Consider the following 25,874-nt stretch of genomic DNA (forward strand, 5'->3'; position numbering starts at 1 on the left):
TCCTTGAATTCTCGATACAAATGACCACATCATCCCCTCGAACGGACATCCTGGTTGAGGACAATATCATCGCACGCATCGAACCTGAGATTGAAGCACCTGCTGGCACTGAAGTCAATTGATTGCACCAATAAAGTAATCACTCCGCGATTTGTTGATTGCCACCAGCACGTATGGCAGACATTCAACAAAGGTCGACATGGAGATGAGACCCGTCTGAACTACATGCCCAGTTGTACGTATTCTCTTGATTGCTTTCATATTGATGATTTATAGTCAACACAGGGAAACTTACTTTATCTCATACTCGCGAGAAGACAATCTTCCGAGGCCAATTGGGAGACTACCTTACATTGCTCAATGACGGAACAACAACTGTTGTGGACCACGCTAAACTCCATTACTTTCCGGAAGCGTGTAAGCCTATTATCCTTCGGTCCCCAGACGCGCTTATGTACTAACATCTCCCAAAGCACAAACCGCCGTCTCTGCCACAGTATCTTCCGGGATTCGATCGGTTTTCTCACCGACCCGAGCAGCATCGTTGAGCCCACTGGTTCTTGAACCATGGGTGATCTCAAGCTTCTCTTCCTCACTGCCATGGCACCTTTTGGCCCCAACGGGCGCGTCCAACTCGGTCTGGCTTTTGATGAGTGGTTCGTCCCACAGGAGGTTGCGACTCAGAGTCTCTTTCGACCTTGCACGCAAAGAAGGGATCAAGGTACTCACCCCTCACACCTTCGCGTCTTATCTGGCTCTGTTACTCCCGGAACTTCTAAGAAATGGGGCCTTAAATTCCATATCTTGCCCTCGCATGCCACGGAGGTCCCACAAGAGGATCTTCACAACACTCCAAAGCACGGCGGGTTTTGGTTTCCACGCCGGATACAGAGCTGTGAATGGGACACGGAAGACCTATCTGCTTTAATGATTATTTTCGCGCCAATACTTGCCTGGGAGGCGACTATCAATCCAACGGTGGTGTCGGCATTCCTGGCGAGATGAAGCTTGGTTTACAAGCCGAGCGTGGGTTGCGGAATCAGAAAATCATCGACAAGGGTTTGATCGTCAGAACGGTGTATAGGACGGGTGGAACAATTGGAACTATTCACGGTGCGCGGGCTATAGGAATGGAAGAGAAAAGCATCGAGGTTGGAATGTTGGCGGATCTGGTTGTTTTCAATGCCGATAGCCCCTCGAAGGTCTGTGCTGCGCAGAACAATCCTGTTGATACAGTCGTGCTGTTCTCCACTCCTGCAGATGTATCTGCAGTCGTTATAGACGGGCAAGTGAGGAAGTTGGATGGGAAATTAAAGAACGTCAAGGTTACTCACGACCTGAGGGAGTTATCCAGACGAGATGTATTGGAGTGGAAGGAAATTGCGAAACACCTGTCGAAGAGAAGAGAAATTTACCGCGAAAAGATTGACAAAGTAGACTTTGAGGAGGCGAAAAGAGACTGGATTACTCTAAGACTCGGAACATTGACGAGTCGAAATGGCGGATAAAGTGTAGTTACAACTACACTGTACAGTATGCATTCTTTTTTGTTCTTGGCTTTTTTCTCTTTGAGAGTTGAGAATCGAGATCGTAAGTTTGAACAATTAGTGGGGTTACCGGCCCGTTGCAGCGTTGGGGGGAATTCACGTGCCGGACAGCCATAATAAGCTTCTCATTATCGTTCTCAATTGTCGTCAATGGGTACTTATCGGTGTCAGGCAAATAAAGGTCTGCAGGTCCTTTGAATGTTCCTTTTTTGTCTTCAAGGGGTGCATGCAGTAGCATGCAGACTATGAAGACCCAAGTGGCAAACAACGTGGCAACAAGGCGACCGAGATAAAAGACATACTTCGTCGCGTTCCCTATAGCACTCCTTTCTTCCGCTTTCCATCGCGGTTCACGGATACCTCTCTCTTACCGAACCAATTATGGATCTAGATATGGCAATTGAGTAAGTCTTTCTAGTTCGCGATCTGGTCAGAGAGCTCATTCAAGTTTCTTTCAAGCAATCGCGCGAGTGGCAATTCTCTCAACGAGAGTGGCACCAGTCTTTCAAGGAGTGTACCTCATACACCTGCAAGGTCTAATGCTGGATTTAGAGCACAGAATATTTTATCTCCGCCTTCAAGTCGATTTGCACGCGCTCAACGACCCAACGCATTTACCCCTCCTGCTACTCCAGCCCCAAACACTCCCTCATCCTCAAAGACATCTAGACGTGCATTGAATGCGCATCGTGGACGATCATCTCGATTACCTGAGCAAGGAATTCCACCCGTAAACACAAGGACACCTAGTGGAAATCCCGGTAGGCTCGAAAACCACATCGTGACTCTTGAAGGTGCTCCTACTCTGCTCGTGACCTTAGCTTCAAATTTACTCCTTTCTTAGATTACAACCATGAAGACGAATCCTCGGCCGATGACAGGGATGACTACGTTCCCGATCCACCTGGGGGAGCGTCGACAACTCGTCGCGGGAGACGTCGATTGTCAGAACCTTCAGGAAGTTCCCACTCACCCAGGAATCTAAGGACACCCAGAAGAGCTCCTCGTAGATCGGATCCCGTGCATGCTACCCATCGCATCGTGCCTTTAGAAGGTGCACATCCTCCTTAACCTTTGACCCAATATCTCAACCTCTTCGCTCCTTGTATCCAGATTATAACGATAGTGAAGAATCTTCTGACGATATGTTGGAAGACTATGTGGCAGAAGAAGTCATTCCTCAGGACTCGGTGGAAGCAATTGACGAAACAACGGAGGGGTTGTGTGTTGGCTTGTCCACGGCTGAGGTTGAACAGCTGGTTCTCCAATTGTGTCAAAACTCAAATGAGCCCGAAAATGAAACCCCGCAATTTGAAAGAACTCTAGAGAGTCATCGTCTTCTACCATATCAAGTCAAAGGTGTGGATTGGATGATCGGTAGAGAAAATGTCGAGAGAAAGAAGATGGGGGGTATATTAGCAGATGAAACAGGGTAAGAGGATCGATTCTTTAACAGAAGAAACGAAACTAATGGTTGTGTAGGTTGGGCAAAACAGTCCAAACCTGCGCGCTTATCAAGTACGATCATGTCAAGAATCCGCAAGAAGTTCGCTACCACCCGACGCTGTGAGGATTTTTCGTTTAACCTAGTGGCTCATCTAGACCCTAGCTGACAGTGGCTGTCTTTTAGTGTCATCGTACCCTCGGCACTAGTTTCTCAGTGGGAAGCTGAATGCGACAAGTTCCTTCCGGCTTTGAAAGTGGTCGCCTATCGCGGCAGTCCTAAGCGTCGTAGTAAGCCTATTCTCTTGTATATGTATAACTATTTACCTTGAATCGTGTTTTAGGTATGTACGAGTTGCTAAACGCTGATATCATCATAACAACCTATGGTGTTGTACGCCACGAATATATGCTTCGTCAATTCTCGGCGGGTATGTTGGCATCCGATATGGTTTACTCGTTCCAGCTTTAGGTCTAACGTGTTTGAACTACTCCAGACCGGTTTCAGGCTGGACACTTTCTGAATAGCATTGGGCTCAGGAAACGAAATAACGGTCGAAGCATCGATGAAGTTCTCAAGGACGCGCTATTCAGAATAGGGTTCAGGAGAGTCGTCCTCGGTGAGTTGCCGAATTTATCGTGTTTGCTTTGTCGTGATCCAAGTGGCCCCTTATTCAGATGAAGGGCACAATATACGAACTCATACAACTAGTCGTGCCAAAGCATGCTATGAACTACAAAGCACTTTTAGATGGTGTGTAACAGCGACTCCGATGTGCGTTTCTTGCTTTCATCTTATGGACGCCCCTCACGCTGTTTCTCAGACATAATTCAGTGATGGACTATTACTCTCTTTTACGGTTTCTAAGGATCAAGCCATACTGCGATATTATGTGGTTCAAGGAAAAAATAGAGAAACCTGTTGGCAAGACGATAGGATGGCAGGCAGGGAAGGCAATTAAAAGGCTGCAAGTAAGTCTTCTATGTGGTGCTCTCACTCAGTGATGTTGATTCGCAACACACAGCTGTGTCTGACTCAAGTTCTTATCCGACGTCGAAAAGAAGAGTACACAGACGGGAGGAAGAATCTGGATTTGCCACCATACATCGTACATTGTGATCCTTTGATCACGCGGCTAAGTGCGGAGGAAACGGAGATATATGGTGCATTACAAGCAAGGTTTAGTTCGATTGTGAACCAGTTCGAGTTATCCACGCAGTGTATATTTGTACTTCTCCTGAGGCTGAGGCAAGGTATGTGGTACTTTTGGATCTATCGCCGATCATTAACAGTTTGTTAGCGTGCCTTCACCCTTCTTTGTTACTGAAGACGTATAAGAATGACGTGCAGGAGATATTGAGACGCACGAACGAGAGTGGAAGCGGAGACCAGGATGAGACTGGGGAATTTGAACAACACAATGCGACGGATTATTGTGAGCTTTGTGGGGCAAGGTCAAGTTACTCGTCCGCACGGCTCTTCATGATACTCACCTAGGTCTGTAGGTTCTCCGAGATCAACGACAACTTACGAGCTCATAAAGAAGCTTGCAAAGCAACTCTACAACTCTTGGCGAGATATGCTTGTGTCAATGGGGAGCAGCGGATCATGTCTGAGAGGGTGAAGGAGGTTATGCGCATCCTAAGGGAGATTCCTGAAGGGGAGAAGGTCATCGTGTTCTCTCAGTTCACGACGATGTTGGATGTGATGCAAGAATTTTTGCGAGATGAGGGGATGAGGTTTGTGAGATGTAAGTCCAGTCTCTCTCTTTTTCACTTCCTTTGGATCGAGATCTTAATGAATGAATCGTGCAGATGACGGAACCATGGATGAGAGGTTCCGGGAGAAGAGTCTGGAGATGATTAAGGATAAAAATAGTGGTGTCCGGATTATTTTAATGTCGTTGAAGGCAGGAGGGGTTGGTGAGACCACGTTTATTTCTTGAATTCCGATGAATACAGAGAGCTGATATCGCCATCCGTAGGCTTAAACCTTGCTCGGTGCAACCACATCATTCTCACCGATATTTGGTGGAATCCGGCTATCGAGGTGTGTTCAATATTCAATTCTTGATATGTTCGAGGACGAGTGATGCAAATCATCAATCAGGACCAAGCAATAGGTCGTGCACATCGAATGGGTCAAAGGCGACAAGTGCATATCTACAAACTGGTTGCGGATGGGACTATCGAAAGTCGGATATTGCACGTACGTGCTGCCAGTGGTGGATAAGTCCCATTGGATGAAGTAGGCTGACATGAATTGTTATTAGTTACAGGGTAAAAAACGGAGGCTTGCGGAAATGACGCTGGCAAGTGATCAATTGGAGGAGGTGAAACAGCTGTCTCTCAACAGGGCGGAGGTTATCGCGCTCATTACTGGGAGAGACCCCCGGATGGCGCCTGCTGCTCCAAATGTTCTGTGATTCTGGCCTGCACTGGGAGATTTACAGCCGTTTGCATAAAGGTTGAGACTGATCAACCATGTATTCTATATAGAAATCTAACAATTTGGTGCCCTTAGCCCTAATGTCGTTAATTGACAAGTCTCAACCTTTATGCAAAGGGCTGTAATGATAATTAAGTATCTATTCAAGTAATGGACCGTACTGACTTTACACCAGATCAGCTTAGGCGGAAGCTGACTTTGTGTCGTCTCTCCAACCCCAGAAGTTTTTTCAATAATTTACTACGTAAATCAAAATTTCCAGTCCAACCCGGCGCCCCCCCGAAGTTACCCATTTCTGTGTCCATAACTAATTTCCGGACCATCTTGCGATTGAGGTGGTATTAGGGCTAATTTTTCGCCCAGTCGTGTCTACATTTTCGATAGGACATACACAGATATAATAGATACATAGTGCTCTGGAGCAGGTTGACTGGATATTCCTCAGTGATTGGTCTACCGATCCGGTGCCCACCCTTTTCTAATGTATGTATGAATTTTGTCTCAAAGTCCAACTTGTAATGTGTTGCACCGCCCTTAATGAGTTCGTATCGGTGTAGTAACATTACTAGGACTCGAGGTATAGTAGACTGTGGCGGGCATTCCGTTTGTGTGGCTGGAAGCTTTGGCAGGAGGCGTGAAAATGAGCATGTCCGACCTGATTTCAAACCTTGACAGTAAGCTTGATTTGTAGTGGTAAAGAGCGACGATGGCCGCCCCCCAGAGCTCAACGCTATGACGGGGTGGATCCATGTAGGGGATTTCCCCGCACTATATTGATGGATGGTATCGCGTATACGTGTGGCATACAAAAAAAATAATCATAAGACTAGCACAATAAATAATAATTAAAGGGACCTTAGACTTGGTCGACCGGAGAGAGAAAGGTAGGTATCAACGGATTATTAGAAATTCAACGCAGAACGGGTATCAGAAACGGTGTATCAATAACCTCCCAAAGCCTCCGAATCCGACCGGACGATCATATTTCCATATAACCACTATCAGCGTTAGCTAGCGGAAAGCCTGGGTATCCCCCTGTACTACCCATCGTAATCTCGCGGTAAATGAGTTCTGCGCAAGAAGCATCGGATGAGATCCGGTTAAGAAAACCAGATGATAGACGAACCTTTCAATGCTTCTTTGCCCAACGGATCACCGTGATCAAAATGGAAGAAATTAGGATCTATAGGTTCAGCCGTGGGTTCATCTTGAGGATCGTGGTAGGGCTACGAAGAGCGTAGCAGTAGCGAGAGTGAAAAGCGAGACGTCAGCACTATCAACTCCCCGACCTACAGCGAGAGACCTACAGCGAGATATGGATGCTTCAATGCCTCCCCGACCTCAATTCTTCTCTTGGGACTGAACGTCAAACATTTTTCCATCAAATCAATCGCAAGCGGATTTTTGCCCTCAAAACCGGGCATTGTCGCGAACGACTTTTTTTTTCGGAAGGGGAGTGCACGGATATACTCGCTAGTGAAAGGGGGCTTATGTCAGTATATATCCTGTTACCGAGGACGGAGAAGACGCACCGACTCCTCTGACTAGTGATAGCATAAAAATCATCAAGGCTCGGTGTCCCTAGCACCTCCAATATGATGCTTAATTGGTGATGATAATCCCTCCCCGGGAACAAAGGTCTTCCACTCAACATCTCAGCTAACACACATCCTACGGACCACATATCGATGGCTTTGGTATATTCTTTGAAGGTGAGCATCACCTCGGGGGCGCGATACCACCTGCATTCCATGTTAGTACTGGGTGAGGATATGATCGTGGTATACATACCTTGTAGCAACATACTCTGTCATGAACGTACTACTGCTATCGGCGACGTCAGGAGGTGGCGTAGCGCTCCTTGCGAGTCCGAAGTCGCATAACTAACCGAAGGTAAGAGAAGAACGTCGATAGGGATGTAGAAGAAGGGCCGATGCACCTTTAAATCACAATTGGCGTTCAACAACAGATTGCTGGGTTTGAGATCCCTATGAAGGACATCTGCAGAGTGGAGAGCCTTAAGAGCTCTTAATGTCTAACAGATCGTCAGTAAAAGCGTACCGGCGATGACGGAGAGGGGGAAGGACACACCTGATAGATAAAATACTGGCAATGATCATCGCTTAACTCTTGGGTCCTGATGACCCTATGCAAATCGGTCTCCATAAGTTCCTGAACGAGATAGACCTCGTTGAACTGTGTGATATTGGGTGGTTGGAGGATATCGAGAATGGAGATGATGTTTTCATGATGGAAGTGTCGAAGAAGCTACAGAGAGATATAAAGGGGTGGTTTTGAGCGAAATAAGTCGAAATGTGAGACCTTTATTTCCCTAAGGGTCCTCAAACAAAACATGGAATGGTCAAAGGGAGTGATACGCTTGATAGCGACCTTGCGCTGTGAAGGAACATGGATGGCAGAGCTGAAAGAGCTGAGCTGGTGAACAAGACAGGTAGAGGGAGACGAACAGACCAGACGACACCGTAAGCACCTTCGCCAATGACATCGAGAGGCTGGTAGTTGTTTCCGACGATGAAAGAGGTCATTCGCTCGTCGACAGCAGACATGATGGTTAAGGCGGAATAAAAGGAGCCCTGGTGCCGTAATTATAACTAGCGCCGATTCGAAGTCGCTTCGATCCTGTCCACCTCCCGTTCTGCACCGCTCTGCCGACCCTGCCATCTCAAGAAAGCCAAAACGTTGATTGAATTCGGTGTTATGTCGATGGTTCCTGTCATTCATTGTCGACGTTGACTTTGAGAAATGGACGATTGAAGAAAGCCATTTCGCGGGACCAAATTGATTGGCAATTTTTCTCATGCCTTACGACTCGCAGTCCTTACGATTCTAATTCTGCGAGTACGACGACCTTTTCTGGCCTGGGACATCGGTCCTGCGCTGCTTGATCGGCGTCTTTATTGATCGCCTTCAACAGCCCACATCCTTCGAGCACTTTCAATCCATCATATCTTCATCGAACCCGCTCCGGACAGGTTCAATTACTCACTTTGGGACCTTTTGACAGATTCCCTACCTGCAGGTTTACATGTCTGCCTTCGAGAGCATACACATCTTCGTTGAGTACCATCGTAATCAGGCAACCCTATAAGACTCACGACGCGGCCAACAGATTGAAGCACAGTCCTGTATCCAGCCCCGAGCTTGCAAGCCGAGTATAGACGGTCCTGTGATGCGGAAGCAGTTCAAACGCGCAGTCGCCCCGCTCGTCGTCAACACCGCAGTCAGCCTAACGAGATAAGCGGCGGGAAGTACGAGTCAGGAAACGAGCCACGGCAGCGGACAGCGACGCAGAGATTTCGCAATATTGAAGCACGCATCTTCTCGACAGGCAGTTGAAGGCGAATGAACTCGGGTGAACGCGGGAGAAAGTTTGACAACGAAGACCTCGAGGGGAGAGAAAGGAGGTTGACGTTGCAGACGGGTATGATTCCGTTGGAACTGCAGAACCAGGCGTTCTGGTAACTTCGACCATTCCCTCCGAATCATCCTGTCTCTGGTAACTTAGTCCATCCCATTCGAATCAGTATCTGAGGTTTGATGACGGTGGTATGTAAAAATTCATGTTGCAGAAGGTATGGACCATCCTTTTTGACAACCCAAACATGGTAAAAAGTGGATTAAGAGAGGAAGGCATGGATTTGCCTGTTTGTTCTAGCGGTGCATGCAAAGAGTTTTTTGATTGACACTGATAAACAGGTGCAGACGTGCGTTCACGAAATCAGGGGGCCTGACGGTAGAAGTAGACGTATACGCGGACGCCGATGGCATTCAGACCAGGAAAGGGTCCATTCACACTTCAACGTCGACTAGATGGCATAAAACTCAACGAACGCAAAAGCGCATGGCTCAATACATCAGATGACCCCCCATCGGCTGCCAACACCTGCAATTCATCCAGATTGTCATCCAGCTCATCAAGGTATTCAGCTACTCCCGAAAGATGTGCAACTTTGGCACATGACGCATGTAGATTAAGCAGTTCGGGGGAGGGGAATGGAGATTCCGTGTGAGAGCCGGGACTAAGGATGGCAGGGCGCGTGAATGTGATCTTCTCGGGCAAGGGTTTCAATCCAAAGAGGGTCATGATATTATAGCAGTTCTCAATATCCTGAAAATGCAGATGCGCCAGGGAATCAGTAGGCCGCAAGGACTTCGATCAGACTATTATTACTCGCCGTTGCCTCGAACCACAAATCTAGGCGATCAAAAGCAACATGAACATTGTGTTCCAAAGTCATTACGTTGTACAACGAATGTATTTTGGAGTCATAGAGATCGTCAACGTTATAGCCGAATCGGTGCAACACAGCGAGCAATGAGGCAGAGTAGTCTCTCTAAGAGATAGTGAGCAGGGCAGTGCCAACAGAAAAGGCCTACGAACATACCTTATTGACCTGGGACACTTCATCAGAGATTTCGAAGTGCGTCGCTTCGGGTACAATACGTGCACATTCTGTGAAGACTGAGCCTACACGGTTCCTGTTCTCTTCGTCGATGTTGAAGCTTGCTGGTATTTCTGCGTGGTACTTCCCAGTTACCACACACCTATAACTATCACGAATGAGAGCCTATATGAAGGCAACTGAGATCATGGCCACTCAAGCGCTATGAAATACTTACTTGTTTCTTTGCCATTCTGTTGTCTTGGGGAGCCTGCTTCAGCACGGCCAGCAGAGCATCCTCGTCGTTATCGAATGAAGACCGACTGGCATATTCCGAAGAATCTGGTGTTTTCTTTCTGCGGTTTTTGACTATATGAGGGGGTATGTTCAGGCCAAGTTATTTCGGCAGGTGCTCGTTCGTGATAGGCTTACAGCTCTGAATATAATAATCCACATAAAATTTTCCGAGCTCGAGTAACGTATCTTTTTCGCCCCTGCAGGAATGGATTTCTTCGACAATTTCTGTAAGAGCCCTAGAAGAGGGTGGATAGAGGACCAAGTATCCGAGCGCTCTTGCGTATTTGACGTCCTCCTTGCTTCGTCTTCTAGTCGGAGGCAAGTATTGTAAGCACTCAGCGAATCGGCATTGAGTTTTTCATTGATTGTCTTGTAAGTCGGTGCGAAGGTTTCAGGAAGTGTAGTAGCTTTAAGTTTGAGCATGGTGGGTAACTTTGTCCTCCTAAAAAATTCAACTCCTAACTCCGATCCGGGATGGCCGACAGACCATATCTTGTTCTTCGATATGGACACAAAGCATCGAAATCGACCAGATAATATAGTCATGTACACAGGGATGAGTCTGGTCTGTAGACTTAGAGTACTGGACAGGTGGCAGTGTAAGCAGAAAATGCCACCAGTGCCGCAACACTCCTCGTCTCATCTCTTGATCCTCCGCCGATCCCGGCAAACACCTTGATAGGCAGAAAGATGTGCCACCAACAAATTTCCAGGACACATCGAGGGTCAAGCTTTCAAGCTTTCAAGCTTCAAGCTTCAAGGCGCGATGTTGCATTCAAGAGAGTCAGAGGTCGACATCTCTCTGTTTCTCGGACCCTGCATGGATGAAATTGGGTCTGGCCTCCTCCGTCATGGACTTCATGGGGTAATCTAAAGGCAATCCTGGCCAGTGCCGGTGTCCACCGCTTTGCAGGCGTATAGGATTGAACATCATCGATCAACAGATTCCTCAGGATCCAAGTCTCAAGATCTCAGCTCCAACGTATCAAAAAGGCAAGCCTTTTACGTTCGTCGCTGGTGCGACTGCATTGGCCAATGACCTTCACGCTCAAATATTCTGGGCAAAATTGGGACAAGAATTGGATGAGTTAGAGCGGTGAAACTTGAACAAACGCCGGCCTATTTCAACTCAACATCAAGATGGAAACGAACTGTTACTGTTTCGATATCCCAAATGTTTCAGTTATCCTCCCAGGATGTATATCATGTCTCTGCGTCTGATAGTACTCTTCAAATGGACCGTGGAAGATCACCTTGCGTGGTATATAAACATAACGGTTCTATGAGCCCTTAGTATCCGCCTTTTATCTTAACTCTGCAATCATTTCTCAACTCTAGGTGAGTAGCCATGCAGCTATACATGTCTAACGTGGACAATCAGTTTTTGACCGCCGGCTCTACAGTCTCTTCCAGAGCCGCAGCCCGGTCACTAGGGCCTTTGTACATCATACCCATACCCTGCTAGCCGTCGTTCTCCTCAAATCTTATCCCGATGTCCTCCAACACCCAGGAGGACCCTAAAAATCTCTGGTTCGAGCAAGCAACATTCATTTCAACCCACATGTCATCGGTTGGCTATGGTACGGTCGGCGTTTCATTCCAAAGATCAGCACGGCCTGACTTTAGATTACTTTCAGGAATACACGCCTCGGTTTATTTCACGGTCACGTACTTCCTTCTCAAGAGGAAGAGACCTCACAAGCTATTCTGGCTCGTTTTCAACGGATTCCTTTTTGCCTTCGGCACCATCAACTTGGCATGTGGCATCCACTACAACGAGAATGCGTGGGTCAACAAAAGAGAGTATCCGGGCGGCCCTTTCGCATATCTGTTTGAGCAGCAAGCTCTTCCGACACAAACTCTTGGGAACTCCGTTGCAATCTTAGCGTCGTTCTTCGCTGATGGTTTAATGGTGATTCCCATCAACAATGTACTCCCATCGCCGTGCTCACCCATCACATTTCTAGCTCCAGCGGGTCGCCATTCTATACGATTGGAACTGGTGGATTATCGTTCCACCAGGGTTGTTTTACGTCGGATGTGTCGGTGCGTATATTTCCCGCCGGCTCCTGCAAATTCAAGTCTGAACAGCATCGTTCTTCAAGTCTTGTCAATTCTCACAGTCGTTCAGCTCGCTCTCCCCGACCAGACAAGCCAGTGGCCATCTCTTTCCCTCCCAGTATGGATCATCCTCATGATCCTCCCTATGTGGCTCACCGCACTTATCGCCGGGAGGATATTATACCAACGCCATCGACTGATCAAGATTATGGGCGCGGAAGCTGCCAGTATATACACCGGTGTTACAGCCGTCGTCATCGAGAGTGCTCTACCGTTCACTCTCATCTCGATCATTCTTCTCGGCCTATTCGGTGACAACAATGTCGCACAAAACTTGTTCGTATCGGTCATGGTGCAGATTGAGGTATGCGCTCTGAGCTATTTGTTGATTCTCGCGAACTCATCCCTCTCTTATCAGTGCATCGCCCCTGAGATGATTATTTTACGCGTCATCCTCGGCCATGCCTGGACAAGCCAAACTCTGAAGCCTGGCGGTGGCTTAGACAGGAATATCCGAGACGCGGACGCGGGCAGCAACTGCACCCCCATGGCGTTCGCAGAACCCACTATTTCGCTGGATGATAGTACGACCCGGATGGAGAGGTCAAATTGCCAGTCTGAAGCCAGCGTGGTTCATCAGGAAGATAAAGACAGAAACGCGGGTTGTGTTCCCATTGATATCGTTTAGTTCGTCGACCGTATACGGGGATAAGTAAGATCCTGACTGAAATTGAACTGGTAAAAGATTCACTGTATTTATGTAAACCTCGTACATTCGTACTGTTGAACACTTTCTGTCGCCTTGAAAATGAATGCATTCTTTTGTACTACAAATTTCATCGTCCAATACGTGAATGAACCTTTTGTCATACTAGGTCAGGTCGACCCTGGTACATGTAATCGCGATCTGACGTCACAGAGATGTATAAAAGACCTCTCACAGCGTCTCTTCCCCTTCTCTCATCATCACCTCAAGCTTATCATAATGGCCTCTGTTCTTGCCTCTGCTGCCCAAACTGCCCACGCTGCCGTGGCAGGTTTGTTGAGTGTCGCTCAAGTCAAACCTGGTGATACAGTGACCGCTCATCCTCTCAAAGAAGGTGGCCCTACAAATGTAATCAGACCCACTTTCAAGGGACGAACGGTCATCCTTTTTGTTCCGGGGGCGTTTACTGGGACGTGTCATGCACAGGTAAGTGCATAACACGAGAACTTTATTGTCATTCGATTGCCTCCGATCTTTGTGATCTGCACGTTTCTCATTTCTCATTTTTTTGCTCTTCTTAGGTGCCCGGATACATTGAGAATGCTGAAGGGTTTAAAGCAAAGGGAGTGAACGAATTGTATGTTGTTGGTGTTAACGATGCGTTTGTGATGAAGTACGTGTTGAATGTACGACTTGGCAAATTGGATATTGAACTGACGATAATAAACCTTGCAGGGCATGGAAAGAACAGCTTGCACCTGGCGGCACTGAAGTGAAGTTTTGTGCGGATGATAAGGGTGAATTCGCCTCTTCCGTTGGGTTGTTGTTCGACGCTACACCTGTTTTGGGAGGACCTCGTGCTAAGGTGCGTGTTGTTGCTTGAGTCTCGTCTGAGTGTTCGATGATTTGATTTCTTCTTCTCTTCTACTACCCAGCGCGCCGTTGTCGTCCTCAAAGATGACAAAGTGGAGACGGTTGCTGTTGAGGAAGATCCTACAAAGGTGACGGTTACAGATGTGAAGACTGTTCTGGCGCATTTGGCTTGAAGGAGAAAAATGTGTTTGTAGTAAGTACTACCGATGAATTGTATTCGTGGAAATGGACAAGATATATTGTTTTCAAACTGTACATGTTCTGAATGCCGACGCGTTGACGGTTGAGCGTTAAACGTTGATGGTGTGCATCCGTATGATGTGATGGCTAAACTGGACTGGCAGTGGGTTACAATCAGTTCCCAGGTCGATCCAAGTGTCAATTTGATCAATTTGATTTCAATCAAACAGCGGTTTGATTATCCGGTGAGATGATTTCGAATTGACAATTGAATATGTACAACAGCGATGAAGCAGTACATGTGTGAGCACTGTACATCGTATTCTCTTCAAAGTCCCTTGTTAATGGTAAGACGGTTCATGGATGATCTTTCAGAACAATCTTTGACGGCTCCCACACGCCCTCGTGTTGGCCAACAGATAAGGGAGGAACGAAAGAGATGGAAAGGTGAAAGGGGGAAAAACCAGTGTAGGTGAAAGCAGAAGTAGCAATACAACGGTGGACGAAAAAAATCAAACTGAATCTGTAACAGAGAGCAAGGAAGGGTAGGAAAAGCATATCTCAAATAAATATACGATTATGGCTCTGCTGTGCCTCGATCTGCGTAAGGGGGTGGTAACTCCCTTACACGACCAGGACCACCGTCCCGGTGTTGAATGATGAGTTCAGGTTCTCCAGCATTTGTTTGCCCAACAGAAGTTGTACGAGTGACGGAAGGACCAGGAACCCGTGTGGGGTGGCTCCCGCTGGCCGTTTCAGTCACGGCTATGTCTGGCGGATGTGCGTCTATTCCGGCTTCCGCGGCTTTGACGGTAGGACGACGAACAGGGAAATTGGCAAATCCTGGTCGACCTTCAGAGTGTCGAGATGCACCAGAAGTCGCGCGTTGGCTTGTGGAGCTAGTGTTATCGGACTGACTGTAGGGGTCGAATGGGTGTTCGAGTTCACCATAGGCGGAGTGACAAACGATGGACTCCATAGTAGGGTGGCCGAGTCCCGGTGGATGTTTGGGCGAACTTCCCGGAGAGGACGCAGCGTCATTGAGGAAGGCGTTGATCGACAGAACTTGTCCGGAACCTGTTTCCGTGTAGGGTTTTACATTCGAGTCGAGGAGATCGATTTCCCTCGGCCTCTTGCTCCTGGGTTTGTACCAGAGGAAGTACCACATAGCGATCCCTGCAATGATTACTAGGGAGATAGGAACGACAGTACCTGCGATGATCGCAGTGCGTTTACGTCGTGCCGCTGCTCGCGCATCCGCCTCTTCCGCCTCTTCTTTATCGAATTCTGCCGCGCTCCCCGACTCGCTGTTTAAGCCGATGCAGTCGGGGTTTGATGAGCCTTGAGGCATAACGGACGGTGCACCGAAAGCAAAACGACCTGTGCTGAAGTCGGGATGAGTTGAGGAACGCAATAATAGTACGCGGAAGGGTAACTTACAAGTCATTCACCGCGGCTATTGGAGATTGAATTCGTCAGAATCATTGATGCAAGGGTAATGATACCTCCTCCACGTACCAATCATACGCTGGTTTGGGATACCCCTGTTTATATAGACGTACGCGTCGTCACTGGCGCCCATCGTAACATTTGTGACGTTGGGAGAGTTGAGTTGGAGGAAAGTGACATTATACGGCTTAGTGCCGCCGGTGATGGTGAGGCGCCAGGGTTCACACGTATTGATAGTCGTGGTACGATTCGCTTTGACAGTGAAATCCTTTTTGGGGTCATCCACGACACAGTTAGTCGTCTGACCGACTGCGGGAAGTTGGATTAGACTAGGACTACGAAGAGAGCGACGGTTACGTACGGGAGACAGTGTACGTCTTGGGCGGAATTCCTCCTGAAGTACCTTCGGAATCGACGAGACTAAGAGCTAATTCGGTACCTAAGGGATGGCTGATTCGATCATTTCCATCGTTTTGACAGACAGAAAATGTGACGCACCAACAGGATAATCTACCGTCCACTTCAGGTTGTCCAAACTGTTTCCCACCAGCGTTGATCTTGTTATACCATTTGTCGCGTATCCTAACATGTAGTACGGGGGAACGCCCGTGGCGTTCCCAGAGGCGGCGTTGAATGGTTTTACGATGATTCCCAAGTCACGACATGTTGGGAGCTCGGTGCTAGGGTCCTGTAAAGAAGACGTGATGAATTATGATGATTCTTGAACAGAAAATGGATGGATTCACTTCGGCAAACTTCCACTGGAACACCATTGTCTTGGGCTGTTGGGCGGCATGCACGGGAGTGGCGAGAGTGCAGAAGAGGAGGAAGAAAGAACAAGCAACGCCGACATTAGAGAACAGATAGTTCATCCTGCGTAAGATAAAAGAGGAAAAGAAACAGAAAATGTGGTATGGTGAAGGGGAATATGTGAAGAAGGGAAGAAGGGCAGGGCGCCTTGCGCACCGCAATAAAACTGAAATGAGCTAGCCCGTGGTGGTTTGAGTTGACGTAATAAATAAACACAGGAATTTGAAGGCGCACCAATACCGAGTCTAGCATCGTCCTTGCGGCTGCGTGTACCCGTGGCTCCAACGTCTGTCTCTTCCAGCGGCGACAGCTAGCGACTCCAGGTCGACGGTGGTGGTGATAGTCGGAAAGGGAGCTGACGATCTCCCCCACGCTCACAGCTTCGTTGGCGGCATCACAAGTTGCGGTTCGTGTTGATCATCTGAGGAAAAAGCGTTGTATCTGCGATATCATGTCATTCACAGAATACGTTGCATCAAGATGACAAGTCGAATGCCTGATGGCCCTGGCTGACGGGAACAACCCCGGCCAACCCTATGCAGCGGCTGTATTCTTGGAAACATGATTTGTATACTGTAATGAAATTGAAATGACCGCAACACACGAACGACCTGGATACGTACATGACAAACTCCTGAGCTGAGGGCCAACCTATCAAAATATCAGCGCCAACTCTGAATCCATTGCCCAACAGCGGGACATGCCTCCGCGAAGAACGCCACAAGGGTAACGTTCCGAAATTCCCGGGGGCTCAGACAGCATCCCGCTAAACTCCAAAAGGTTGACGCCTTGGGTTATGAACGCCGGATAGTCGAGAGACCTCAGATGGGTTCATCCGAGACCAAGCTGTATGAATTTGTTTGACAGAAAGGACGCGTACTGGAGGAACAAATATACAGTTTGGTCGTGTTAGTAACACGCTTCCATCCCATGCAACGCGGCTCTCACGTGCCTTTCCATTCCTGTTCTCTTTCTTCTCTCAACCATGCTCGAAGCAAAACTCGCTGAAGCCAGTATCCTCAAAAAGCTCCTTGATGGTACGCGTTTTTTCTATTTATACCACCCTTTTTGACCAACACGCCACGCGTAGCTATCAAAGAGCTTGTCAACGACGCCAATTTCGAGTGCAACGAGGAGGGCATCAACCTTCAGGCGATGGACAACTCCCATGTCGCCTTAGTCGCCGTAAAGCTACAACAGACGGGCTTCAGGAAATACCGCTGCGACAGGCCAATGCCTCTTGGCGTGAACATTGCTAGTCTGACCAAGGTCCTCAAATGCGCAAAGGACGATGACCTGTGTACCTTAAAGGCAGCAGATGAAGCAGACGTGCTTAATCTCGTATATGAAGCAAAAAGTCAGCTCTTTGGTCGCATCCTGAATATGACTGTACGCGTCAGCTAACCTTCACTTTAGACAGCGATCGGATCGCAGAATACGACCTGAAGCTCATGGACATCGACTCTGACCAGCTCGGTAAGACATTGTCAACGGGGACTTCTTTCGCGAAACTGAGGTCACTTTCGTCAAAGCTATTCCTGATACTGAATATGACGCGTATATCAAGTTCCCTGCAAACGAGTTTTCGCGTATTGTGCGTGACTTGGCCTCATTAGGAGAAAGTGTACGCATCGATGTCAGTAAGGAAGGTGTTCGCTTTGCGAGTGACGGAGAGGCCGCAAATGGCAGTGTATTGCTAAAAGGACAAGGTCCTATTACTGGAGTGACGAACAGACCCAAGTCTTCGGAAGAGGAGGACGAAGACGCGGAAGGTTCTGGTGTAAAGAAAGAAGACGCAGCAGGGGCGAAGGAAAAGCCGAAAGTCGAAGAGATTAGTGAGGATGACGAAGAGGACGAGAAGCCTAAAGTCAAGAAGGAGAAGAAAACCAAAGTTAAGAAAGAGAAGGCGGATGGGGATGTTGATATGGACGGTGAGGACGACGAAAAGGAATATGAGGATGAGGGCGAGGAAGAGGTCGATAATGAGGATTCGGATGAGGAAGGAGATGGCAAAAAGCGAAAGAAAAAGGTCAGGAATCGACGTCCTACACCCCATGATTCACTTTTTGTTTCTTACACTCGTTCTAGGAAAGCTCGTCAGGAAAATCTCCGAAGAAGCCTAGGACCGTGAACGGTCAGGCTAAAGGGAAGGGGAAGGGAAAGTCAAAAGAAGACGACGGAGAGGACTCCGAAATCCTTATTCAAATGAATTCCCATGTCTCATTGACGTTCTCCTTGAAGTATCTCGTCAATTTCAGCAAAAGTGCCAGCTTGACTAACAAAGTCGAGCTTTACATGAGCAATGACGTGCCGTTGCTGGTCAGTCCTTCCGTCTTTCATTTGCGTCACATCATTGAATCTTCCTTTAGGTTTCCTATGACTTTGGTCCAGGTTATATTCGGTACTACCTCGCACCAAAGATTGGGGATGACTAAACGTTACCTTGTCATTCATGTACTTTTTGTTTTACATCTACCCAAGTCTTAAATTTCTTTTTCAATACATCTTTTGAGTTTGTGTGTTTTTACATATATACATAATCGTGAAACACAACAACATAAGAGGCAAGTCAAGAGAAACGACATGTGTGCATAGAGCGAGGACAAATTCCATATATATATACATAAACCGGATCCGAAAAAGTAACATCCCGCAGGTAGCGCAGGATGCCTGCTACCGGGAATTGTGCCAAATTGTTCCATAAAATACCTCACCCACTTGGCACGGGATTGTTACATGCAATGGGGCGGTCGGCAGCCCATCAGTACCAGCAGTCGCGGCGCGAGGCATTGCTATCGGCAACTGAATCATTTAACTGTTCAGAACATGGAACAGAAGAATAGAAGGTCTGTCGGGGACTCACCCTGAGACGACTACCGCCGGCATGGCTGGAAGAAGATAGCAAATCGCGACGGCCCAAATACATAACTCATACACATAACTCTCTCTCTCATCGCCCCCTTATCGAACGGCAGCTATCGCCTCCTCTTCAAGCTTCCAACTTGTTCGATCATCTCCTTCTCTGCTGCCCTTTTATTACAAGCCTCGCAGAAACGGCCACCGCCCACCGGTGCATGGGACTCTGAATTTATGCAATCAGTTAAGTGATATGAGATGTTCGATCGATATAGTCACCTGAGGGGCTACTTCTCCTTGAACTATGCTTATGGGAACGATGCGACGTTTCAGAAGGATCTGATAGGGTCCAATCGAACACGCCGTCATATTCTATGCCGGCACGCTCAGCCAGTCCACGGAAGAGAGCACGAAGGCCGTCATAGTCAGGAAGGTCCGTGAACGATAGGCTGCGGGTGTACCTAGTGAAAGGAGGAACGTGATCAGAACCGCTCCGACGGTAAGAATGACAAAAGAATAACATCATACTTGTAGAACACGGTGAATTCTTCTGGAAGTCCCTTGCATAAGCTGTCTTCCGCTTCTATAGCAAGTTTAGAATCTCTTATGAGATTCCAGGTGTAAGTGGTTGGATTGTAAGTCGCAGGATCTGCGATTCGCCAGAAGAATCAGAAAAGTTCAAAAGAAGGAATTGAGTACAACGGACCAATTCCTGGGGGAGGATGAGTTGGTCCCCTCAATTTCCGCCAGGGTAACGTGCCGCGTAGGAAATAAATGAACATGTAAGCAAGGGATTCAAGATCATCTCGTCGTGAAGATTCTGAAAACGAGGCTTTAGTGTTTCGCATGAAAAAACGAGGCGTTTGTTACACCGTACCTATGCCTAGATGTGTATTCAGACTTGCAAACAAGCTTGTTCCCACACCGTGCAGACCGTGCTCGTTCTGATGATAGGGAGTATGGTCCCCAGTCACGGGATCGCGGTATTTCTTTGCGAGGCCGAAGTCAATGATGTTGACTGTCGACTCTGAAGGAAGGGAATCAGGAATGGGTACTGAGGATTCACGACCCATGACAAAGTTGGCAGGTTTGATGTCGCGGTGCAAGAGAGAATGTGAATGAATGTACTTGATCCGCGACAGCTGGAAGAGAGATCAACAGGAAGAAGGGGGGAGTAGTCAGTGTAACACGTACACATTGATCAGCGAGTAGTAGAACGGTTTTCAGCGAGAAGTTTCGGTTGCACATCTTGAAAAGGTCTTCTAGACTGGGACCCATCAAGTCGATGACCATGACGTTGTAAGGTCCCTGTTTTCCTGAATACATGAGAAACGGAACACCTGGGCCACCCATGAGACGTTTGTAGATTTGTGATTCTGTGGTGAGAGGCGAAGGGCCGGGATAGCCATTAGGGTGGAGAGGATGAGGACGCTGCCTGTGCCGCTTCAAATCTGGTTGTGACTTGGAACGTTTCAAAGATTGATTAAATGATGATTTAGCTTGCGGACATATTTGAACCGGCTCTAGCTTGATTGCGACCTGCTTGTTGGCGATGTGATGTGTCCCCAAGAAGACAGTCCCTACGAAAGTGGCGTCAGCGAAGAGATGAGGGGATGGTCGTGGAGCTCACCGCATCCACCGTTCGCGATTTCCTGCTCCAGGATGTATTTTCCACCAAATTTGAAGTCCATGGTCGGATTCGAACAGGTTGAGGAACGACTTGGGAACGACCGTCGAGGACAAGGGTAAGACAAGACAACTTTTTTCAACATGCAGTAAACAACTCCGATTACCTAAGCTTGGTTGGAACTGGTCCGACTGCTCGGCGCAGAAGCTCCGACGGACGAATAAAATCGGAGCTCCGCACAAGCACAGCACATTATATTATGAAGATATTTGAAATCCATTCGTCAACCCCGCCTCGGAATGCTGAGTCTATCCAGAGAGCCTGTTTCGGAAGAGGAGAAAAGGGAACATTGGAAATACGATGAGCGGAGAACATCAATCATACAACCGGTGGTGATAAAAGTAGAGGGCATCAAGGGCCAGGTAAGGAAGCACCGTAGCCTCTGAATCCTTGGTAACCAGGTCGGGATTTGCTACTGTATTCTGACCAAGTGAAACCCGATGCGCGCCACCCCTTACAGCTCAACAAAACATTGTAGAATACAAATTTTATTCGTAAAGTGACCAACTTTGGATGAAATCAGCGTCAAGTGTAAACTCAATATGTATAACACGTTAACTAACCAAAGATGTAATTTGTACGCTTTCTTGACAAGGGGCGATCTACACGAAACGGAAGTGCCTACACAGCTGACGCAGAATTAGGAAGAGGTGAAGAGGAACTCATAGGGCTCAAATACCTGTTTGGTCAAGAGCGATGAATCGCCGAGTAATTAGATAGGTTTGATCTTGAAGTGGAGGGAAATCAATGAGAAGACCAAACACTATAGAGCATGCTAAATCAGGACCCAAGATTGCAATAGAAAGCGACGGTGCCGTACCCTAAGATCTTGAATGAGATAGTAAAACACTCGCAAGCCTTCTGGATCTTCGCTATCTTGAATGTCAACCAGAGAACCAACTTTCGCGGTCTAAGTGCATGATTAGTGCAAGGACAGACCGCATGAAAGTACTTTCGCACCTCGAAAGCAATATGGTCATTTCCAATCCGAATCTCTAACTCTTGCTTCCCGACGATGTTTTTCTTGGGCCAATTCGTGTCGTCTTCTCTGCCACGAAACGGTCAAAACGATGGAAGATTTGATAGGTATATTATACGTACTTGACGATCTCGCTTGACTCCACTATTCTTTTAAGCTCTTTTACGACCAAAGGTCCAACCCACACTGCACGCCGTCATCAATGCGAGGCTCGCGTTTTCTTTTCCTAAAGACTTACTTTCTTTACGAATGAGACTATCATTCCGATAATTAGAGTTGTTGGCGTATCTCAGACGTCCATGAGAGTACTCGAACTCCAGAAATTCGTGTCCATGCTTTCCGGAGTGCCCTGTACTTTTGGCTTGTCAGAATGACAAGATAAAACGGAGCAAAAACATATGAAGCTCACTAGTATCTGTTTTGAGGTATGGCATCGGCATTACATTTCAGAACAGGTGAAGTGGACATACCTTAGGTAGAAAGGATCGTTATGTTGCGAGGACATGGTGGTCAGTGTAAAACTGCAGATTCCAGATGTCACGGGTCACGCCCTTGAGTACGACTTTGGTATCGCGTTGTCGCGTCTTGTGGGCCATGTTCAAGTCCGTCCTCACTCGTTCGGCAAGAATACTACCTGGAATTAGAGCTCAAGAGCTTCCGACACGAATTTCACTGTATGCTGGTCGTCATCCTGGGTTCCTTCGTCGTTCGTTACCTACTTACTTGACCCACACACTAGAATATTACCTCGACTGAAAAGCACGGCGACTCCGGCAAACCCAAAAATCGAGCACGATGACTCTACTCACGAGAAAAACCTCGATCAACTTTTAGAAAACGAGTATGGTTTAAGTCTACTATGTTCTCAGTTTGATTGACGACCGAATTCCGACAGAGATATCACACTCGAAGACATTGAGGTGTTGTAAGACGGTCATTTATTCCATCATCATCAACAAAACCTGATATCCCATCCTGTAGCGAGGAGCAGATGGAGAAGGAATTCCAGGGGGGCTTCCAAGCCTCGATAACGGAACCCCAAAGGTATGATGGTGACTTTGAACTGTTGTTACCTGATTTTCATTCCTGAAATGCAGGCTAGCTGAATCTGAGGCGGAAATGTTCAACATTGAGTACGCCTCCTTTTAGAACTATCTTGATTACCATTTACTGAATAACAACAGGTCAGGTTCCCCTGAAAAAAGCCGGGCAATGAAGCTGGACCCACAATCTCTTCCTCGACGGGTAACGCTGGAGGAACTCGGCCCAAACTTTACAGAAGAAGATTATGCATCTACGCTCGTACACGGTCGTGGAATTCACCTCCCATATTTCCATGCGCGGACGCATGATATACCAGTCGCGAACATTCAATTCCGCTCACACCACCCCCGTCTTTTGGAGCTCTTCACTCATTTTGCGACTCATGCAGCTTCATCCCTCGGGATACCGACGTCTCGCGTTTTTGCCCTACCGACTCAACGCTCTCTCTGGACCGTACCACGAAGTCCCTTTGTTCATAAAAAATCGCAGGAGAACTTTGAGAGACGGGTGTATAAGCGCGGCATCAAGGCCTGGGATGCTGATCCCGAGGTTGTGGATCGTTGGACAAAGTATCTTGTTAGACATCAAATGGGTGGTGTAGGAATGAGGATCACGAAGTGGGAAAGAATGCCAATCGGTGTTGGAAAAACTAGGTTCGCTCAAGTGAAGGATGCCCTCGAGGTCCCTGGGTCAGTGGATTCGGTCAGCATTAAGGACTTGGGGAAGAAGATTATTATAGAGGAGATGAAAGACATTCGAGGACAGCCTCGGAAACAAATCACTCAAGTATCATAGTAGTTGAGAATATTGATTACGGGCTATCTATCCACAGCTTAATATCATTCGAACTGTTTCTCCAAGTACTTTTGGATGGCAGCCATGACTTCCCGGCGGACGGCTAATGGAATCGTCGCTAGAAGACGATTACTGCGATGAGAGAAGTATAACGAAAGGAAAAACTCACTATGTGCGACAGGTGATAGTTCACTGAGGAGACTTTGAAATGACAGGACGTCCATATCCCGAGCTTTTTCTGTCCATCATACTCTATGAATGACCTGGTGGGAGAAAGTGGGGAGAATCTAAGTGTACCTTTGCTCTTGTCTCGAAAATCATCAGTCCAACCGGTTTCATCCAATTTTGCTTTGAAATTAGATTTGATTCTGAACACAAAGTTCAACATAGAACAGAAATAGTGCACAAGAGAAGCTGGATACCTTTCCCATTCTCCTGTTTCAATCAAACGTTGCTGAATTTGAAGGTGGAGCTGTTCAACGTCTACAGGCATCGACGACGGAGGTTTCTACTAAAATGAGAACGTCTAATCCAGTTGCAAGATATCTTCTAGTCAATAGTGCATCGTTTTGGATATCGACAGTGCAAGTAGAGGCGGTGCTTTATTTGGTGCTGCGCGGTGTTTGGGAGACGACACCAAGCTCACACTCTATCGCTCACCACCACGAACATGGAAGGCTGGAAGACACTACAATCGAGTATTGGGAACCTCAACATCGGGGATTCCGCCAACAGATTTGCCAAAGGCTTCAGCTCTAGCATGCAAGCGACTAGAGAACGTTTGGGGCAGGTTGCACCGGAAGAAATTACAGAATTGCCTCAAGGTCAGCTCCCTCGTCATACACATTCTAAAAAGATGTCTTGACGCTACCTATTGAAGAGTACAAGGACCTTGAAGCGAGTGTAGATGCCCTGCGCAATGCCCATTTTGCCTTATTCAAGTGCGCGACAACCTTCATAGCTTGTCATTCTACTAAATACCTGATATTGATTCACGTCAGAATCACCAAAGTATTGCTAAACCTTTCTTATCTATTCCTTAAATTTCTTACAACCCGTCGTAGGTATATGAGTCTGAGGCTTACGACTACCCTGTCCAAATACAAGAATCCATTTCCGAACTGTCTACCTCAATCGGTGCAGGAATTACCAACTTCGCGGCCACTAACCTCAAAGGAACTAGCATACCTGCACCGAACCCGGTTGCTCCAAAGGAGTCCCAGCATAAGACGCTCCCTCACGCCTTGGGTCGTGCTGCCACGAATGCTGCTTTGGCATTGCGCTCGACCAGTGGAGGCACCGATGATAAGCTCGGAAAAGCACTTGTTCTATATGCCGAGGGCTATGATAAAATTGCCGCCGCACGATTGAATCAGGATGCCAGCATCCGAAACAATTTCCTTCACCCGTGGCAACAAACCCTTAACACCTCAATCAACGTGGCTATGAAAGCGCGCCAAGCGGTCCGAGTAAGCCGTTTGGAATTGGATGCGGCTAAACAGACGTCTGTTGGGTGTTTCTTTTTGAGTGCAAAATTATTCTGATAGGCACCCACAGCTTGAAAAATGCCAGTCCCTCAAGGCAGGAGCAAGCCCGACTCGAGGTCGAGAATGCTGAAGATGACCTTGTTCAGAAAACGGAGGTCGCCATTACTCTCATGAAGACCGTTCTCGAGAATGTGAGTTCCATGTTTTGTTTCTTTTCCCATATATCTCACTGTTTCGGCCATTCTAGCCCGAACCAATTAGGAATCTTAACGAGCTTGCGAAGGCCCAGGTAGTTGTTCCCAAATTGAATCTGTTTTTCTACATTTTGAACTGCTCTTCAGCTGGTTTTTCATTCCGTGGCCGCCGAGACTTTGTCGTCTATCCAAGGGGAAATGGATGAGTTGAGTGTTGCAGCAGAGGGAGAATACAGGTGATCCATTTCAGGACACCCTCTATACACGCTTTCTGACCGTGGTCTTGTTCAGGAAGTCCCGTGATCACTGAAGTACCGTTGGAATAGACGGGAACTGGAAAAGTTTGTAGAACTTTGATGAACGATTAGACTATTTGTCAGGATTAACGAGCACAAGCCACCCTTTTACATACTCTCTTGTGTCGACCGATGCACGGGGTCGTCACCTTACTTTCGCTCTATTTGGTTGAGCGAAACTGCCTGGATTGGAGGTGTAATTTTCTGTATGTTGATTTGAAATCATACTTTATCCACACAAATTTTTCGCGTTCTCACTTTTTCCTGATGTTTTCCGATTCAAATTCTGATTCTTCGGACTTTCATCTCACCCACCAT

General features: G+C 47.4%; 13 protein-coding genes across 14 annotated transcripts; 7 read left to right on the top strand and 6 right to left on the bottom strand.

Annotated features, from left to right (window-relative positions):
- Positions 1–899: 899 nt before the first annotated feature.
- Positions 900–1,508, top strand: E1B28_003266 (uncharacterized protein; the record flags this gene model as incomplete). The annotated part of the gene is made up of 1 exon (XM_043160237.1): positions 900–1,508. The coding sequence occupies one exon, from the start codon at positions 900–902 to the stop codon at positions 1,506–1,508; it is 609 nt and encodes a 202-aa protein (XP_043002193.1).
- A 160-nt stretch (positions 1,509–1,668) lies between these two features.
- E1B28_003267 (uncharacterized protein) lies at positions 1,669–5,860 on the top strand. Its single transcript, XM_043160238.1, has 17 exons — positions 1,669–1,951; positions 2,007–2,341; positions 2,392–2,601; positions 2,661–2,979; positions 3,030–3,113; positions 3,178–3,281; positions 3,335–3,421; positions 3,488–3,610; positions 3,669–3,765; positions 3,815–3,962; positions 4,016–4,244; positions 4,292–4,445; positions 4,497–4,741; positions 4,806–4,913; positions 4,976–5,040; positions 5,101–5,199; positions 5,264–5,860. Exons 1-17 carry the CDS (start codon positions 1,929–1,931, stop codon positions 5,414–5,416), a joined length of 2,583 nt encoding a protein of 860 aa, XP_043002194.1. The 5' UTR covers positions 1,669–1,928; the 3' UTR covers positions 5,417–5,860.
- Positions 5,861–6,182: 322 nt separating this feature from the next.
- On the bottom strand, positions 6,183–8,036 carry E1B28_003268 (uncharacterized protein). Of its 2 annotated transcripts, XM_043160239.1 has the most exons (9): positions 7,912–8,036; positions 7,762–7,861; positions 7,531–7,707; positions 7,379–7,474; positions 7,231–7,322; positions 6,972–7,181; positions 6,747–6,912; positions 6,566–6,665; positions 6,183–6,510 (listed from the first exon to the last, which is right to left on the bottom strand). In XM_043160239.1, exons 1-9 carry the CDS (start codon positions 8,004–8,006, stop codon positions 6,419–6,421), a joined length of 1,128 nt encoding a protein of 375 aa, XP_043002195.1. In that variant the 5' UTR covers positions 8,007–8,036; the 3' UTR covers positions 6,183–6,418. The 2 variants fall into 2 exon arrangements, with proteins under 2 accessions (XP_043002195.1, XP_043002196.1); XM_043160240.1 differs by having other exon boundaries at positions 7,762–8,036.
- A 1,220-nt stretch (positions 8,037–9,256) lies between these two features.
- Positions 9,257–10,562, bottom strand: E1B28_003269 (uncharacterized protein; the record flags this gene model as incomplete). The annotated part of the gene is made up of 6 exons (XM_043160241.1): positions 9,257–9,568; positions 9,636–9,794; positions 9,846–10,028; positions 10,081–10,211; positions 10,275–10,375; positions 10,429–10,562. The coding sequence occupies 6 exons, from the start codon at positions 10,560–10,562 to the stop codon at positions 9,257–9,259; spliced, it is 1,020 nt and encodes a 339-aa protein (XP_043002197.1).
- Positions 10,563–11,247: 685 nt separating this feature from the next.
- On the top strand, positions 11,248–12,936 carry E1B28_003270 (uncharacterized protein). Its single transcript, XM_043160242.1, has 6 exons — positions 11,248–11,477; positions 11,543–11,719; positions 11,777–12,051; positions 12,107–12,185; positions 12,245–12,564; positions 12,619–12,936. The coding sequence occupies exons 2-6, from the start codon at positions 11,632–11,634 to the stop codon at positions 12,886–12,888; spliced, it is 1,032 nt and encodes a 343-aa protein (XP_043002198.1). The 5' UTR covers positions 11,248–11,477; positions 11,543–11,631; the 3' UTR covers positions 12,889–12,936.
- A 205-nt stretch (positions 12,937–13,141) lies between these two features.
- Positions 13,142–14,052, top strand: E1B28_003271 (uncharacterized protein). The gene is made up of 4 exons (XM_043160243.1): positions 13,142–13,392; positions 13,488–13,579; positions 13,642–13,771; positions 13,842–14,052. The coding sequence occupies exons 1-4, from the start codon at positions 13,186–13,188 to the stop codon at positions 13,950–13,952; spliced, it is 540 nt and encodes a 179-aa protein (XP_043002199.1). The 5' UTR covers positions 13,142–13,185; the 3' UTR covers positions 13,953–14,052.
- A 145-nt stretch (positions 14,053–14,197) lies between these two features.
- Positions 14,198–17,094, bottom strand: E1B28_003272 (uncharacterized protein). The gene is made up of 9 exons (XM_043160244.1): positions 16,923–17,094; positions 16,842–16,869; positions 16,453–16,791; positions 16,155–16,394; positions 15,907–16,096; positions 15,770–15,847; positions 15,478–15,717; positions 15,400–15,415; positions 14,198–15,344 (listed from the first exon to the last, which is right to left on the bottom strand). The coding sequence occupies exons 3-9, from the start codon at positions 16,468–16,470 to the stop codon at positions 14,537–14,539; spliced, it is 1,590 nt and encodes a 529-aa protein (XP_043002200.1). The 5' UTR covers positions 16,471–16,791; positions 16,842–16,869; positions 16,923–17,094; the 3' UTR covers positions 14,198–14,536.
- A 93-nt stretch (positions 17,095–17,187) lies between these two features.
- Positions 17,188–18,806, top strand: E1B28_003273 (uncharacterized protein). Its single transcript, XM_043160245.1, has 6 exons — positions 17,188–17,255; positions 17,309–17,575; positions 17,635–17,694; positions 17,751–18,247; positions 18,307–18,537; positions 18,588–18,806. Exons 1-6 carry the CDS (start codon positions 17,204–17,206, stop codon positions 18,651–18,653), a joined length of 1,173 nt encoding a protein of 390 aa, XP_043002201.1. The 5' UTR covers positions 17,188–17,203; the 3' UTR covers positions 18,654–18,806.
- A 215-nt stretch (positions 18,807–19,021) lies between these two features.
- On the bottom strand, positions 19,022–20,830 carry E1B28_003274 (uncharacterized protein). Its single transcript, XM_043160246.1, has 7 exons — positions 20,705–20,830; positions 20,269–20,654; positions 19,952–20,216; positions 19,781–19,894; positions 19,603–19,723; positions 19,354–19,535; positions 19,022–19,300 (listed from the first exon to the last, which is right to left on the bottom strand). Exons 1-7 carry the CDS (start codon positions 20,763–20,765, stop codon positions 19,194–19,196), a joined length of 1,236 nt encoding a protein of 411 aa, XP_043002202.1. The 5' UTR covers positions 20,766–20,830; the 3' UTR covers positions 19,022–19,193.
- A 184-nt stretch (positions 20,831–21,014) lies between these two features.
- Positions 21,015–22,272, bottom strand: E1B28_003275 (uncharacterized protein). Its single transcript, XM_043160247.1, has 9 exons — positions 22,211–22,272; positions 22,150–22,155; positions 21,979–22,094; positions 21,863–21,926; positions 21,722–21,809; positions 21,582–21,671; positions 21,441–21,524; positions 21,325–21,390; positions 21,015–21,268 (listed from the first exon to the last, which is right to left on the bottom strand). Exons 1-7 carry the CDS (start codon positions 22,243–22,245, stop codon positions 21,474–21,476), a joined length of 450 nt encoding a protein of 149 aa, XP_043002203.1. The 5' UTR covers positions 22,246–22,272; the 3' UTR covers positions 21,015–21,268; positions 21,325–21,390; positions 21,441–21,473.
- A 16-nt stretch (positions 22,273–22,288) lies between these two features.
- Positions 22,289–23,579, top strand: E1B28_003276 (uncharacterized protein; the record flags this gene model as incomplete). The annotated part of the gene is made up of 6 exons (XM_043160248.1): positions 22,289–22,414; positions 22,480–22,581; positions 22,636–22,665; positions 22,722–22,784; positions 22,838–22,873; positions 22,925–23,579. The coding sequence occupies exons 1-6, from the start codon at positions 22,335–22,337 to the stop codon at positions 23,577–23,579; spliced, it is 966 nt and encodes a 321-aa protein (XP_043002204.1). The 5' UTR covers positions 22,289–22,334.
- Positions 23,328–24,178, bottom strand: E1B28_003277 (uncharacterized protein). Its single transcript, XM_043160249.1, has 4 exons — positions 24,002–24,178; positions 23,877–23,947; positions 23,749–23,817; positions 23,328–23,697 (listed from the first exon to the last, which is right to left on the bottom strand). Exons 1-4 carry the CDS (start codon positions 24,070–24,072, stop codon positions 23,624–23,626), a joined length of 285 nt encoding a protein of 94 aa, XP_043002205.1. The 5' UTR covers positions 24,073–24,178; the 3' UTR covers positions 23,328–23,623.
- Positions 24,179–24,196: 18 nt separating this feature from the next.
- E1B28_003278 (uncharacterized protein) lies at positions 24,197–25,873 on the top strand. Its single transcript, XM_043160250.1, has 8 exons — positions 24,197–24,403; positions 24,460–24,520; positions 24,581–24,590; positions 24,644–25,083; positions 25,137–25,257; positions 25,314–25,355; positions 25,408–25,496; positions 25,552–25,873. Exons 1-8 carry the CDS (start codon positions 24,250–24,252, stop codon positions 25,568–25,570), a joined length of 936 nt encoding a protein of 311 aa, XP_043002206.1. The 5' UTR covers positions 24,197–24,249; the 3' UTR covers positions 25,571–25,873.
- Position 25,874: the final 1 nt, after the last annotated feature.

The sequence above is a fragment of the Marasmius oreades genome, chromosome 11, assembly GCF_018924745.1.
Source record: "Marasmius oreades isolate 03SP1 chromosome 11, whole genome shotgun sequence".
Taxonomy (NCBI): Eukaryota; Fungi; Basidiomycota; class Agaricomycetes; order Agaricales; family Marasmiaceae; genus Marasmius; species Marasmius oreades.